The sequence below is a fragment of the Sinocyclocheilus rhinocerous genome, unplaced genomic scaffold, assembly GCF_001515625.1.
Source record: "Sinocyclocheilus rhinocerous isolate Xijiao unplaced genomic scaffold, SAMN03320098_v1.1 scaffold2049, whole genome shotgun sequence".
In the NCBI taxonomy this organism is placed as follows: domain Eukaryota; kingdom Metazoa; phylum Chordata; class Actinopteri; order Cypriniformes; family Cyprinidae; genus Sinocyclocheilus; species Sinocyclocheilus rhinocerous.
This window is the reverse complement of record NW_015659530.1, coordinates 793,043-810,556: the sequence shown is the minus strand read 5'-3', so window position 1 is coordinate 810,556 and position 17,514 is coordinate 793,043. Positions and strand designations below refer to the sequence as shown.

Genomic DNA, 17,514 nt, shown 5'->3' with positions numbered 1-17,514 from the left:
GTGTGAATGTTTGTATCTTCAAATGATTGACTGACATGTTGTGTTCAGCCTTGTCTCCCTCAAAGGGCTCCTGTCAGCGGCCTTATACACCTGAACACTCTTGATAAAAACACAGAACAATGTCAAACACCTTGTCCTTATCCTTCCTTCACACGGCCTAAACCTTACACCATCCGCCCCCTCTTCACCTATGTGTGGGTAACAGTACAGTTTTTAATCCGTTCACTCCAAACACAGCTAATCGACAGGAGACATTAACCGAGCACTTTGTCTGCTCTCCATTACGGCTATGGAGGTTCCTCTCAGGATGTATTGAATTACCCATAATTCCCTAAACCTGTCACTCACAGACAGACAGACAGAGTGTCAGGTATTCCGGGCATATAATGAGGTTTGGGAATGTTGGCAGAGAGGAATTTCTTCACCGCTCTCTTTCTGCTCTCTGTCATTAGATATGCACCTGGCTCTCTCTGAGCTAAGTGCAGGTATGAAAGCTAAAACGTTTCCTCCTTTAAAGATGAGAAGGGGGATTAAAAACATATCATTAAACATGGACTTGGCTCAAACAAACAGGACTAAATACAGAGTTTCACCCTTTTAAAAGTATGCAGAACAACTGAAAGCTTTTTTACTGTACTCTTTCCTCTGTCTAACAATGTGGCGATACTTGATATCTTTTTCAGTTGCCATAACAGAGTGCAACAATCCATGGATGATGATGATAACCTTCATGAGCGGCTGTGGATATACAGTATATAAAAAAACTGCCTTAAGTCAGACTTATAGACTGTAGGAAACAGTTGTTGAGGATTAGAAATGAAATTTGAGATTGCATCGTTATGACATCGTCAATATGTGTCTGCTTTTGTGCCGTGTGATTGGGCGTATAAGTTGAGGCCAAAGGACTGTCCAAACTGTCATATGAAAACTATTCAACGAGTTCAAGTAAAGGTCTGCTTTTCCTTTCTCTGCATATGTAAGCTGTCAATCATTCAGTAATGTCCTGAGGCAAATATAATGTATTCACAACAAATGAGGGAAATAAGATTTTAATAAGAATTTTCGTTATAGGTATTGAGATGGGTTGTATACACATTACTGGGTCACAGAATCACATATACACAGATTTTAGTGGAGTTATGACTGGAATAAATGGTGTTTTTTGTAAACGAACAACTTTTTATTTCATTCTGTGTGAGTAAATGCATGTCATTATGTTTATTTATTCACTAAAAATACTTAACATAGTTTTACTTTTAACTGATTTTTCCCAAGCATTCATTTTCTTAGAAATTTTCACAGCAATTTTAATGTTTACGTTACAGACCATGCAGCACATTATCACAATGTAAATTTAAAGGTGCTCTGAGGAGTTTTCAGGTTTTACACATGAAAAAATTAACATAAATTTCATGAAATATCATTAAAATTATTCTCACGTGAGATACAGTATAGATGCCCAACTCGAGTCAGTTTTCTAGAATAAATGTCTTTGTGGGACGTATGCCATGTTGAGATCACATGATCACGTCTGTTACTACTAGTACTGTTTCTGATAATTTGCAAACTATTTGCACTTAACAGTAGTGTAAAGAAATGCTGTTTGTTGCTATTTATACTTGGTGCAAACAGTATCTACGACTTACAGTCAGTGTAAACTGTCTTTTTTACACTTAGTATAAATAATCTTTGCGTTATTTTGAATAATTCAACTTCAGTCATTAGAGTACAATTAGAGTCATGTGAAATAATAAATGAATGCTGCCAAACTAATTTAGCTGCATTTCAGTTCAATCAGACCTTTTTTATCATCTCTGGCAGCAACAAAACCATATTTCCGTTACTTATAACAATATTTTTTTAGCTTTTGAATTGTTCTGTTTTAATGAACAAAACAGTAGCTGTACAGCTTGCAACCATGGGAGCTGAAATTCTAAGATCCATGGGAGGTAAATGTAATATAATGTAACTGGACTATATAAAATATTGAAGCCAGAAAAATATGGGGTCAAATGATAGGATATTATTATATTCTCTAAAAACCAGTGTTAGTCCAACCACCACCTTGAACATGATACGAATTACTTGTAATGCTACGAAGACAAATTTTCGTTATGATTATGAAAACATAACATGGCCTTGGTGTCTGCATATGCTTATGTTGATATGAACATTATTTACACAGAGCGAGGGGTAACCCTTACATTGACCCCTGCCAAGAATAACACAAATATGTAACCCGAGCTTATAATAATGAACTTGGACTGACCTTTTGTAAAGCTGAACAGTAAAATAATTTAGTGGACTATGTCTGTGGTAGGTGTAGGAATCCGTCCAGGAGATGTATGCAAGAGACAATAGCTGTGATGTCAAAGAAGAGGGAAAAATGTGTCTTTGTGGAGGAGGAAGAAAACATTTAAAAACTTTGGAAAGAAGTTCTATTGTTTGATATATGAACTTACAAGACTCAGGCATTACCCAAGAGCCCCCATGCTGATATCTTTGTGACACTTGCTCTCTGAGATCGCTCCCTCAGCCCCTTTAAATCTGCTCCACATGTCTTGAATGCAGTATGATCCATCATAATCAAAGCTATCTGTGATGCCGCCTTGTTCTTTAACTAAACAGACAAATCTGACTTATCTTTATGTTAGAGTTAGAGATATGTCTGTCTGCTGTTGATAAATGTGCAGTATTAGAGGAACATTCCTTAGTGACAATGTATATCTTTATCAGATGTCTAAAAACTAGATGTGTTTGGGTTGCATTAGGTCTTTGAAATATATGAACACTATTTGCATTAAATTCAATAAGGGGATTGATGTTCAAAAAAATAAAGATGCTGCAATCTAAAACAAATTCTTGGTTAGAAACAACCCAGTTTGTGTCATTTTTGCTGGGTCAAAAAGGGATGAACCTGGTGCTGGGTTGTTTTGACCCAACATTCTGGGTTGTTGTTTTAACTCAGCTATTGTTTGAAAAATGACTATACTGCCTGGTTAAAAATAACCCAAAATGGGTTGGAATACTTGGAAATAAAAGTCACATAACACATGCAGAATAATTACAGTAACAACACAGGAAACTGGAAAAAAATACAAGCAATCGTATAATGTGTGTGAGTGAAAAAAAGTGAAGAAATGAATGACAAATCAAGTTACAACTTATACAGTTAATTGAAGTTGCTTTATTTTAAACTTTCAGTGAACATTGCTGAATAAATATTGAAAACCTTGGGTTTAAGACAAAATTTAACCAGTTAGTTGGCTCAGTTTGTTCTTTTTCACCAACCACAATAGTCTTTCTGTGGCCAAAGCATTAAGCTTTGAGTGCCATCAAGAAACACACAGAAAGCCTGTAATAAACGCAAGAACCATTTCCAACCTTGCATAATTTGGTTTCTGCTAGGGATGTTCATTTTAACTGTTTATCCGGTTAACCGACCGTAATAATTTTGACGGATTAATACAATCAGTTAAACGGTTTAAAAAGTCTTTTTTTTCAGTAATTTATCAAAATATTTTAAAAGGTTTGCTGCATGGTTAAAATACCCTACGCGTATAAAAAAAATTTTTCTTTTAGGGGGGAAAAAACAAGTCGCGTATAACTTAAGTCACATTTTTTTATTTCATTCAGAAATAGGCCTAATGCCAATGCGAAATGTTTACAAACATTATAATAAACACTGTAAACATAGCTAGGCTATTTTAGTTTCCTCACTCCACAACAAATCCTTTCAATTAACAGTATTTAGAAAAGAACAAGAATTAAAAATATAAGAAGCTATAGCAATATAAACTTCAAGCCAAAACGAATTAATTTAGGCTAAAATGAAACTGAAACCAACGTTGGGTCTCTCATTCCACACAAAACCAAATGTTTCAGTATTCGCAATGTATTTGAATGCCAAATTATTATTTATTATGTAGGCCTACTTCACTGGCGTTCCAATATCCACGTAAAAACAAAATGTTTTGCATAACATCACGGCGGTACTGTGATAACACTTAACGGCACAGATTTTACTACATATTTTTTACTACATATTTTTTTATTTTTCCTCATATGTTTGACTGACTGCATTTTATTATGATAATGAACAGGCTACATTGTCAAGGTAGCAATGCTTAAAGGCACAATATGTAATTTTCGCCGCTAGAGGGCGCATATTCAAAATAAACAAATAGATAAAGGCGTAGTTTAATGACGCTGTGACTGAGTGTGGAATCATGGGAGTTGTCGTCTTCTTCCCCACAGCCGATGCAAGCCGTCAAAGCGAAACGAGGCCGCTGAACGAGTGTGACACACGGCTCGAAAGCAGCGGAGCTTGTATTATGCCACAGTCGACCGCTTCCGCTCCGTCCGGTCGTGCGTATGTGGGGGAAAAAAGCAGCGCTGTTAACACATTTCATTACACCAAATACACAATACTAGGCTACTTGTTGCAACATCATATGACCGCTTTAAGTAAAAATTATTTAAGCAAAAATATGTTTCTCGTATATGCTTATTTATTCGTTATATAGCCTAGCTTTATTATGTTTTTCTCCGCTCACAGAAGCACTGCAGGTGCCTGATGTGATATGAAGACCATGTGAATCCTCATGTTTCTGCTTATAAATGATTATCAACCCAAACTGGGTCTAATTAAATAACCCAGTGTTTTTTAGAGTGTATAACCGTTTATTGTACAGAACTGTCATAGTCCTCATAATATATAGATGTAATGCATAATAATGGCGACAGTACTCAGTAGGTGATTGGAAGTCTGACAGTAATTTTCTTGAAATTTATAGTCAAAGATGGTGAATTTGTTCCTAAATTTGTTGCTTTGGAAAAAGCAGTGCTTTAAAAGATGAATTTGAGAAGAAACTTCTCAGGGAGGATTTTACTGTCAGTATGCCAAAGCACAGCACGCTGTCAGCACGCTCAAACCCTCGCTGAGAAGTCTCCTAATTCATTTCCTTTAAAGCAACACTGCTAATAATCTACGTAAATTCACTAGCTGGTTGTTGGACAACATAGTATAAGTCCCTCCATGCTCCCTTTTCATTCACTCTTTCACTCGTTCCTTCATTCAAAAGAATAGGACTGTTTTGAGAGCCCCTAATCTGAAGTGTGTGAATCCTTGTTCTAAATGATTCCCTGCTGAAGGAAATCTCCTAATGAAGACAGACGACTACAGTTTTCTCACTCTCTCCCACAATTTCATGGCACTCTGTTGACTAATGAAGCAAAGATTCAGACATGATTGTCGCCCCAGCCGAATACTGCTTGTTGAAGAAGTGAGAAAGGGAGACGTAGACAGAGCAGATGAAAGATGGTGTGAGAAAATAAAAGAAAGGCATTTGAAAGAAGGCTGAAAGTGGCTGCCCTCATCAAGCTGACCTTTTGTTTAGAGACAAACAGATTTAGAAACAGAGGGAGAAAGTATGTGTGTTGGTGGACAAAAGAAAGGACTTGAATAGAGCAGCAGCTGATGCAGAGCTGCTAAAATGCATAGACATGCCTGAAAGAGACCACAGTAAAGCAGCTGAACATTTGCTTGGGATTTAACAAGACCTCAAACACACACACTCACACTCACACACCTCCCACAGAGATGCTCAGCCACTCCCTTAGATGACTCCATCTAACTGTCCACTCCATCACAGGTCCGCAGCAGCAGAACTCTCCTCTCTCATCATGAAGACTGCCGAGGAACCAGACAAACAAAGACAGAGGAGCAGACATCAACATCTCCAGATGGGGTGGTTCTCCAGTGTCTGGTGGTCTACATTGGTGATGCTCTTCTTCTCTCTGCCGGAGGTGAACTCTATGAAGGAGAGTGTGCCAAGAGTTAAACTCAGCTACAAAGGTAAAATTTGTCCTTATGTGACTTTTAAACTTTATTTAACATTCTGTTTATTCCAAAAAGCTTTTACATTGCTCTATGTAGATGATTTCTTTCTAAAATGATCTATTACATCTTTAGTGTTTTGCTGAATTTCCATGTATTTATTTTAAACATCTGCTGGATCATTTGTCATTTTTAAAGGATACATTTTGAAGTACATGGAGTGTGATGAGAGGTTTACAACTCACTTGTATGAGGTCAATATTTAGACTGCGCATGTGACTGATTGAGTGTACATAAGGGATGTGCTGCATATCACAGTAGCTGTATGCACATTTTGTATATTGTATTTACTGGAAGCACACATACACACTTCGCTATCTAAATTATATATTCTGTAGACATCTATTGTTTTTATATTAAGCTGATTTTAATTGCTATAGACCAAATAATTTCTCAAAGAAAAACCATTATCTTTAGAAAAATATTATCTTTGCTTTATTTATTTATTTGGTCCTTACACTGTAGATATTCCTTCTATACACATATACATTGTCTTATTTCATTTTATGAATTTCAGATGCTAACTTATGGTGCTCAGACAAACCATTTAGCAACGACCTAGCAGCCACTCAAAACACCACAGGAAACATTTTGCAATGCCTTGGCAACAACATACAACCACTAGGAAAAATTTGAGAGAGTAATCTTTGCCAGTTTAAATGCTGAAGTTATTTTAAACCATTCAAGTGCAATAAGTTGTAAAAGACAATGTCAGTATGGCTTTTTGCGCCTTATTGCACTTAATTGGTCAAATAAACACAAAAATATGTCAAAATGACTGTGGTGATTATTCATGTAAACACAGTAGGTTATGTCTTAAGTGAATGTAAACAGTTGGATATGTTTCATAAAATAAGGTCTGCACATTAGCTTTTAAAGTGACAGCATCCTAATATTCCTGCTGCTATTGGTGTCATTAATGTTAATCAAACAACAAAAGATGGTAACACTTTATTTTACGGTGTCCTTGTTACACGTTACATGTAATTACTATTATAATAACAATAAATTATTCATAATTACATGCAAGTAACCCTAAGCCAAACCCTAATCCTAACCCTAACCATATAGTAAGTACATATAGTTAATTAATATTACTCATTCCTTAAATGTATAATTACACTGTAACAAGGACACCTTAAAATAAAGTGTAGCCTAAAAGACAAAGAGAAGTTTACTCACTTCTCTTGACTGGATAACTTTAGTAGCTTTAATAAGAATCAGTGTATATTTAAATCATATAGTGAAGACTATGCACTTTTATTTTACATTAATTCAACTTCTGTAGCATTTCTTCTGACCAATAAAAAAATGTAAAGTACTGTATTTCATTTGTCTTTGTTCTATTATATTTATTTGTTCTATTGCACAAAATTATTTTCTTTTTCTTATTTTATTACTTCCTGTTCAATTGTCTTTAATAAGAACTTTTTGAGAACTTTTTGCTTACGTCAGTTAGACTACTATACGTTTTTGCTGTGATATTAAAATTGGTGTCAAGAATTGTAACATTTCAATGGTATCTTACATTTTTATAACATAAATTTATTTCAAGCTAAAGTAACTTTAAAATTACTCATATCATAATGTAATCACCAACCCCTACCTCTTACATGTAAAAATCTAGTTGTATGCATTGCATGTACACCTGCATTTGTTTGTTTATGAGCATAGTGCAGTATATTTTGCTGCATCAGACGTTCTGTTAATGAGAGGTTAAATAAGGACTTGACGACTAAGGTCTGGGATTTTACCCAGTACCTCACTGTAACTGTCTGCATCTCTTGTGGTATTTGCTAACCACTGTTTCATGCTGTGAGTGTGCTCCCTCCCTCTACCTGTGGTTGTGTTTGATCGCTCGACTGCAGCTGCGGCTTCAAATGTTTGATAAGTCAATAAGGCGTTAACTCTCTGATCTCAACAGCGATCCCACGAGCACAGCACATTTTAGCTTAGCACTGGAGTTACGCTGACAACACCATAGCAGTGCCACACTCTCAAACACACACACACACACACACACATACATACTTATGCTGTGTGTATTATGGGTGGGATTTCTGGGCAAGATAAACGCATGATGCTATAAAGTGAGTGAGGCGTAAAAGAAACAACATGTCCTTACTCATTTAAGTGCATTGACACATGGATTGTTAAAAGTCATGCATACTTTGTCCGCAGTTGTAGACGCATGATAAATCTGCACTGGGCTTTACAACATCAGTAGCAGCTTTGATTAGATACCATGTTGTTCTAGAACGTGTTTTTGATAGTGCTGACAAGTGATAAAAGAATCCTTTAGACATTAATGTTTTTTCTAACCAACAAGAAGAGATAAAAGTTATTTTCTGTGCTTGTTTCTTTTCTTTCTCTCTTTTTCATTCTCTTCTGTGTTCAGTCCCTGCTTCGATTTGAGGAGTTACATGAATGCAGTGTTTGTTTTATGTCACTGAGGGAAATAAAAGTTATAGCTCCTTAAAGACTGACCCACAGCATGCCAGCACTACTGAAATAGACCATCATCCGTATTAGGAAACTCACGCCAATAAAAATATGAGTGACTGTGCAGGGGCTGTCTGTTTATTTTCAGTTTCTTTAGCATAAAAATCCTTCATGCTGTGCGTCAGTTTGCCATAGCTGAGCTGGCGAGAATGACGTGAATGAGAGGAGAGAACAGACAGCTGTCTGACTTGTGCTAGAAATTATGATTTGTGCATGCAATGACGGAGCTCTTGAAGAGAGATTTTCTTGAAGTGTCTACATTTGAAATTTGAATTTTGAACTGTATTTTTTTTATAGACAGATAATAAAGAAACCTTTATTTATATATATATATATATATATATATATATATATATTAAAGTGCAAATAAACATTAATGTTACACTGCAAAAAAAAAAAAATTGGATCCATATTTTGTCTTCCATTATCTATATCTAAACATTTTTTAAACAAGATAAATTTACTAGGAAGCCATTTTTCGTAACCCTTTTTTCTTTCTTTCTTTCTTTCTTTCTTTCTTTCTTTCTTTCTGCGTGATAAAAATAATTGTTGCCGTTAATCAATTCATGTGTTAAAATCAATTCAAAATTGTCTTTAAAACTGTCTTTAATATCCTATACATTTATGTGTAATATATTGGTTCCTGCTGGGCTTTTTTACAAGTTTTTCTAATCCATTAAGCTACCCTGAGCAGGTCAGTTTGATCATAAAACTTGCTGTTCCGCTCCATGTTTGGTCCTGTTGGAGAGGATGCAGAAGTACAGTCTTTCACAATCCATCATCTGAGCAGATGCTCTCAAAAAAACATCGGCACCATTTCTGTATCACTGCACTCCTTTAAAACAGAGTGTGTCATTATCCAGCAGTATGCAGGGCTGCGTGTACACCTCAAGGCCGATCGGCAGTAAGTTCCTCTTGTTTTTCTCTTAAAGGAAGGCTAAAAGGGGAACATCTGATCTGCGTTAGATATAGTACATCTCATAATGTTCTGGAGTCAACTAAACAATATTCTTTCTGTCGCTAACATCACTCCTAGCTGACAATGTCCAGTGAAACGCATCAAAATATTATCTTCAGGTTGTGTAAATATTTCTATTAAAGACAGTCTCCCTCGCACAGGGGTCTTGAGTGAGGGTAATAGATTGTTTTATGAGTGGTATATTTCCGTGTGTTTGACATAAAGTGTACATGCATGAGGGTATAGACATGCATGACAGAGTCATGAACGTGAAACATGCAAACACAAAGCCTTGTTTTGCAATAGGAAAACAGCAATTTAAGAACTCACAGTATAGTTTACAATGAATTTATAACTATATGGCTCCCAGTTGGCTGTGGCTCTCTAAACAGATGTAAAACAAGCAGGTCATAAATATGGTCATGCGTCTTCCTAATGTACTGAACACAGAGTTACACTATTTTCCACTGGTTTGGCTCTCTCCCCAAACCACAGGCAGGATATTGATTACACCTAAGAGTTCCTTTAATCCTTTACCGTCTCAGAAATCTTAAAGGGTAGCTGGGGGGTACCTTAATTTGTCATCCTCTTAAATTGTGCATTACTTCATAGGTTTGTATTCCACTCATCAACCTTTATGCTTTGCCATTGCCTGAAGATAAATGATCTACCTGTAGGGCTGAAATAGCTCACAGTGTGAAGGTTGAACTGTACAGCACAATGTAAAGATTGGACTGAATGGATAATACTTTCTTTATGTTTCCACAGGGTGTCTGCATTTCTTATAAGAATAATTGTTAAGCCACTACGATCAGCAAACCGCAGAAGTGTAGCATTACACTACAAGCTTATAAAATTGGACTTATAGAAGTTCTTGTTAGAGTCCGTTCGCTCTTTGGCCATTTTGGCAACGGCCCGTCTAGAGATGGAAGTATAGCTTCTTTGTACTTGAATGGGATTAGTCAGAAATTTCCAAAACTGTTTGCCAAGCTGGCGTTTCAAAATATTTCAAATCACAAAGAGTAACAAGGGTATGTAAATTTTGTATCTTCTGCTAAAATAAACGATTTATTTATTTGTACTTTTTTATTTTAGCTAACATGCTTGCATGTTCCAGGGCAAATTAAATCTGCATAACATTCTTTGTTCTGTGGAACACAAAATGAGTTATGTGTACCGGAATGTCTAAGATTCCCTTGTTCATACAATGAAAGTGAATGGCGACCACAGCTGTAAGACAAATATTTGGTGAATAATGACTTAAATATGCATATTTGGGTTGTCTGGACTACCCCTGAATATAAGACGACCGCGTTTTTTCAGATGTATTCCCAAGAAAAAAATATCGTCTTATATTCGGGACAATACGGTACTTTTTTATTTTATTTTTTTTGCCTTCGGTTTTTTGGATCTTTACAAACATTGGTTCCCATCCCCTTTTGTTGGAATGAAAACAAGCAGCTCAAACATTCTGCTTAATGTCTCCTTTCATATAGAAGAAAAAATCATATACTGTAGGCTTGAACTTTATCCCTTTAAAGGCAAAAGATCCATTTTCTCATTATATTGTCTCTGATATTACTTAGGAAAGAACATTTAATCTTTGTAATTGATTTGTCAAATGCACATTTTAATTATCCTCAAAAAACATTGTCTAGCTGTAATTTACAGACTACTGCTCCTAGGGGATGCGAGAGTTGATTCCCTGAGGGGTCCAGATAAAGCTCCAGAACTCCAGATAAATCTCTGTAGACTTCATTGCTAAGCCGGGATCTTTCAGCAGGTCTCTGACCTTAAACTGTTTGCAGAGTAGATTAGCGTCAGCTAGTCAGGCATTAGCATGAATGGGGTTTTATTTTGGAGAGGATTTTTTGCCTTATAAATATTGATCAGAAGTGACCCATCCTCGACCCTGCACCCCAGAGAATAAATAGCAAGTCCTAGGTTATAGTTAAGTCTTATTCAGCTTCTTGACGCTCTAGACTCATAACCCTGACGCCCCATGACCCACCCCTCACATGGCTGTTTAAATGATATATGTACATGGCAGACATGCAGGGAGGTCGCTGAAAACTGAGAGATGGAAAGAATGAATGTGAAATGGTGTGTATATGTGAAATTCAGGATTCAAAACAGAATAAAAAGAGGATCAGAAAACATAAACAAATCTACAGACCTGCTTTCCATGGTGTTTAAGTGCACACTGCCAGATTTTCTTGCTTTGAGGCTACTGGCAGATGGTTATGTTTGTGTGCAAGGAGAGCAGAACATAGGGTGGAGAAATGTTAGGACTCTGTCCAAGTCTACTAAGACTGCATGCTTTAGTCAAATGACATTACGTGTTTCAATATCCTAAGAATTATGTATCTAGAGAGTTCAGCTTGTACGTACCAAAGAGAGTATGAACAAGGCTTAACAACGTCACCTTTACAGATTTTCCACCTCTCTTATGTTGGTGTTGATAGCCTGGAACTTTTAAGCTTATTTGTGCTATCATGACAGCTTTTGGCTTACGGTCATTGTGTGCAAACGCCAATCTGAACTCAGCTGTCTAAGCTGTTAACCGGTACTCTTCAGCAAGAATAACATAATGTGGCATTGCTCCCTCAGAGAGCAGAAGAAGTGAAATATGAAACCTACAGCAAATGAACCATCGCTCTAATCTGCCGCTGTGTTGATGTGTGAGAATTGATAAGTGGAGCGATTAGATCCAGCTGGATTCTCAAACAGCTCAGAGGCTTTTGGTTCATGTTCGGCAGGTGAAGTAAGGGCTGGAGGAGGGAGGTTTAGTAGATGGGCTGGTGTTAAAGAGAGGATGAAATCTTATCAGGATGGAATCTGAACACATATATGACAGATAGCCCCGAGGTTACGGTTACTGTAGATAATACGGAATATAGAAGTTATGATGCCTCTCATTATATTAAAAGTGTGAAAGATTCGGAAGAGAGGGCAATAGCGGTGATATGATAACTTTTCGATTTATTTCTACAATGCAATGCTTAGACAAATGCACACTTGTGCACATACTCCTTCACACATAAAGCTCTTGCACAAGTCTCTATTCTGATACACAGGTTACTTAGTATGTTTGTGCATATAGTGCATACTATGTGTTTATATGTGTGTATTCACCCTCATTTGACTTCTTCAGAGCTGATCCATTCTCGAAGCGTGGTGCCGTTTGTGGGTTCCAGCGAGGGGCAGCGGTTTCAGACAGTCCTATTGGATGAAGAGAGAAGCCGATTACTGCTGGGATTCAAAGACCACATCTACCTACTGGACCCAGACGACATAAATAAACACCCCAAAAAGGTAAATACACACACCTTAAAAGGCTCACACCTGCAGACATGCAGAATCAGGTCTCCGTGAAAAGGAACGTAAAGACTTTACACTATGTGTGGTCTGGGGCGAAACATAACAAATTTTTCCATAGAATAATTTAGAAGAACATTCACTCACTCTCAGACTGGTTGACAGATTTCATTCATTTGGAAAAGAAAAAAAACAAACAGTTTTCAACAGATGTGAGAATTATAATAGATATTGTTTCTTGATTGACCATATTGTTTCGCCAAACGGTTTAGAACAGTGTTTTTTATTTATTTATTTTTAATCAGGTTTCTCTTCTTCTTGTAATTCTATTAAACCCCCTTTTCTCATTTAGTCAATAGAACTATATCAAATGCAAGTTTTGAGTGAAACATTGTGTGTAAACTAGATCCTAAAATGTTGCTTGCCAGTGCAAACGTTGCCGCTATGATCAGTGCAGTGCTATTTATTGCCAGAGTTTTGTTCGTAGGTGGTCGCTTTACTGGTCCAAGAGCCTATCCCCAAGTCAGATTAATTTGATAAATTTTATGTTTTTATGTATTTGTCTGTCTTTTGTCAAACAGGTGCATGTTTTATTGTGAGAACAAAATAATTTCTCATTTTTTTTGTTATAAAACTGTTGACTTTGTTATAGAACTGTCGACTGGTAATACTCCTGTACTTGGACAACATAATCTGGTTTAAACTAAGTACAAATCAAAACTGTTTATACCTTTCTAATCTCACAAAAATGTCTGATAGCATGGTGTGAGAGTCTCTGGATATGTTTAGCTTATAAATACATTCATGGTAGTAGTGTGTTTATGTTTCTCTGTGTGTCTCTGCCTCAGAAGTTCTTTTAGTTCACTTTGTACTTTCACTTTGAAAAGTTCTCATAGTTATTTCACTGTCACATCTAGATATTCCCACAGCATCACCCCACAGAGCTCCTGAGCCGACCTTACCAAAACATTTTTTTGTCTTTCTCACATAAGTAGGCACCCATGGCAAAAATATATATTTTCAGATGCATTTCAAAATATACCAAAAATGGCTTAAAATGTAATTCTAATATAGATTTTGAAATATATTTACATAAATAAATTTTTCATAAGTTTTAGTTACTTTTTGTCATATATTTTTTGGATATTTTTATTTTATATTTTACATATAAATATTTAAATTATCCAACTTATATTTTATAAAATACATTTTTCATTACCCAAAATGTTTTTTTTGTCAATGTTTTGTCAATGACCCTTAAAGTGCATTGTGTCATGTATATATAATTTATTAAGTATATATTTGAAGTATATGTTTTGGGCAATATATATAATTGAATAATATTTTATTATCTTAAAATTATGCAGAGGTGGAGGCAGAGCTCCAACTGCAAAAAATAGGTCTTTCTGATGTGCTGACCTTTGCATGCGAGTGTGTGTGTGTGTTTATGTCATGTGTTTGTCTGTTCATGCACTTGTTCTCATTTGTATAGTGGAGTATCCGTATTGAGCCCATTTTCAGTTTGCGGTAGGGACACCAATCTTCAAAGCACCATCATGTAAAGTCGTCTCACGAGCATGTGTAAGGATGGATTGCTTATTACATGTAGAGACGGCTCTGGTAGGTCAAGGTCAAAGGTCAGGCATGTGTGTGCTAAGCGCTTAAGCTTTTTATAACATGTATGCAGAGACAGGGCCAGCAGCCCCTTCATCACTCTTTATCTGTTCGTCATCCTCCCTCTTGCGAGCTTAACCCATAACTCATGTTTGTACATGATTTCTTGTGTACAGCTTTTCATCTGTTAAATACACAATGGATTAAACTCTGTTTAAAATCCTACTTTGAGTCCCAGATTAATCTCAGTCTAAATCAAAGTTTTTGTACAGTTTACACTTCATGGTTGAATTACCTTTCTGAAACAATTCCATGAGAGACAAATGTAAACACTTATGCTGACTGTATAAATTACAAGTTAAGTGTTGCTTGTATTTTTTACCTGAATTGACTTGCTTTTTGTGTGTATGTTTCTCACTTCCAGCTGAGCTGGCCAGCTCCAAGAGATAGGGTGGATATGTGTATACTGGCTGGCAAAAACCCTCTTGTAAGTATCAGTCAGGATATATGTCTGTTGAATGAACCTTTCAATACACAGCCTGTCCTCTCTAACTCACACCTGTCTTGTAAAAGAGAACTGTAAACTATTTGCTTCAGACCTCCACTGCATTTCATTGCATGTATCATGATTTCCACAAAAATAAAGCTGCACAACTGTTTTCAACATTGATAATAAGAAATGTTTTCTTACCAACCTTTAAACAGTAGTGTATGTTATATCACTTCATCCCGAAGTGATTTTTAGTGAATGTATTAAGTCAGTCCCCTCAACCAGGGTATTTTTAAACAGAATATTGATTATTTTGTCATCTGAAATCTTGCAAACTTCTTTTTGTGAAACAATTAAGAAGTATGCTGATGATATATTTCATGATAAAGACCACTTTGTTAGATATTTTGCTATCTAATGCAATGACATCGATACACTAAATGTGTTATAAATATCCAAATAGCTTTTAAGACCACTTCACATGCTCACATTCTCTCTCTTTCTCTCTCTACCTCAGACCGAATGTGCTAATTTCATTCGAGTTTTACACAGCTATAACCGGAGTCATGTCTATGCCTGTGGTACTGGAGCATTCCACCCCACCTGTGCTTTCTTAGAGGTCAAAGGTCACAAAGAGGCAAGGAATTAAATTATTGACTGTTTCCACACAGATTATATTGAGGTTTTCTGTTTGATTCACTGGTATTCTTGAAAATGTGAAATGTGTCATTTCTCTTGTATGGTAAATATTAATGGTGAGTGTTTTGTGTAATCATTAGGACAGCTGGCTGCACCTACACAGCAACACTGTGGAATCCGGCCGATTGAAATGTCCTTTTGATCCACACCAGCCCTTTGCTTCTGTACTCACAGGTGAGCCTGAATCTTAACAGATCTTCCTTCTCTAAACACAAACCTGATGTAAAGAGCATTTTACTCTTTGCATGTGATCGGCTTTCTCCCACAAAAAACCTGGGGCAAGTTCAAACTCAAACCGGTGTGCACCGTTTTGCTACGGTTTCCGGTTTGAACGACATATTTCCTGGAAACAGTGTGCAACGGTGTGCAACGGGGTTTGAGATACATTTTCTCTTGTTTGGTGGGCATCGAGCGTATTTTGCAGTATTAAACACGTATTTATACCGATTTCATCAGGCTCCGAAAATTCTTCAAAAAGAACACAAAGAATGGCCTTCTCAGCTGCCATAGTTGCAACTCTTGCGTCATCAGAACAGGGTGTTCAACGCACCACCGTTTCAGTTTAAAAAACGTTTTGCACCGTTTTTGTAGGGGCTGAACGCAGCCCTGGTTCCTCTGTACCGTGTGTCAGACATTTGTTTTTGGCTTCAAGTTAAACCGACCCTTATGTTTCCAATGGAGGGCTGTAGAGAAATGTCACACCCTGTCAAGAGTACCAGCTGTAAACTTTACTTTATCCCCCCATGCGTTCCATTTTTGTGGGTTGTATTGAAGCCTGAATTTTTCCAGCTGAACAAAGTTCGATTAATTACAGCCATTAGTCATTACAGATCCTTCCTTCCTACCAGAAATTGGATTGCTATAATGTAATCTTCATAAAAAGTCCTGAACTAGGAAAGTTTAAAAAAATAGTTTACTCAAAAGGGAAAATTGTCATCATTTACTCACTCTCATATCATTCCAAGACTGACTTGCATGAAACACAAAAGGAGTTTTGAAAAAATTTAATGAAATGAAAACATTGTGTGACAAGCTCCAAAAAAAGTTTCTTCATAAAATAAACAAGCACATGCACACCGTACGAGGTGCAGGTCGGAAGCTATCAAAGTTGTGTAAAGAGGATATAAACACTCACTTGCAAATAAACTACTTTATTTAATTAACCAACATTTTTGCAAAGAGTTCTTGCTGAAACATTGGTTAATTAAATAAAGTTCATTTACTCAAACTCCCTTTTATGAGAAAAAAAAAAAAAAAAAAAAAAAAAATCATCATAAAAGTCTTCCAGCCTTGTGTGCGAAATGTACTATAATTTAAGTAAAAAATTTAAGTTAAAATCCAAAAACAGTACTGTAAATGAGATTTTTTACTTTTGGTTGAACTCCTCCTTCAACGGTGTGGTTGAGTGTGTTTGTTTATTTACATGGACAGCCATAATCGACAGGGAACAACTCTGGGAGAACACAGAGCACGTTCTCTTCCATGTCATCGAGATTTGCTCCAAACCACATACATAGAGAGAAGGGTGAGTTAGGGTGGAGGCCCAAACACCAAATGATAACTCAGATAGAAATCGCTGAGTGATTCTAAAAACATAATCCATAAACCCATTTTAGCTGTCATGGATATTATGGAGATGGTCATTTATTTATGGAACATATTGTATGACTTCAGTTTTGCTTGTGTATCACACACTGAAAAAAATGATAAAAAATTTTAAGTGGTTGCAAACAATTTATTTTAGCTACATTTAAATAAAAAAAATGTTGAAAGTTAGTCAACTAAATTTGTTTATTTAAATGTAGCTAAAATACATTGATTGCAACCACTTGCCTTAACCCTTGTGCGCTCCTCATTTGGGAGTCACACTCATGGTCTTCGCGGTCAAAAGTGACCGGACACCTGAAATGTAACTTTTTTTTTTTAGTAAAATCAAATCTAATATATTTTTGTTCAATAATATTTTTTCTTTTGTATTTTGAGATAATTTTATGGTACTAGTTAATATTTATGCAATAATTATGATCAATTTTT

The 17,514-nt window shown here is 36.2% G+C and overlaps 1 protein-coding gene across 2 annotated transcripts in view; it reads left to right on the top strand.

Annotated features, from left to right (window-relative positions):
• LOC107723940 (semaphorin-3D) overlaps positions 1–17,514 on the top strand; it is a 37,114-nt gene that overhangs the window by 3,753 nt on the left and 15,847 nt on the right. For both annotated transcript variants that reach the window (XM_016532671.1, XM_016532670.1), the window contains exons 2-6: positions 5,655–5,857; positions 12,514–12,674; positions 14,716–14,778; positions 15,299–15,418; positions 15,561–15,654. In XM_016532671.1, coding sequence (XP_016388157.1) covers positions 5,686–5,857; positions 12,514–12,674; positions 14,716–14,778; positions 15,299–15,418; positions 15,561–15,654 — 610 coding nt within the window. In that variant the 5' untranslated portion in view covers positions 5,655–5,685. The remainder of the gene's footprint in view (positions 1–5,654; positions 5,858–12,513; positions 12,675–14,715; positions 14,779–15,298; positions 15,419–15,560; positions 15,655–17,514) is intronic.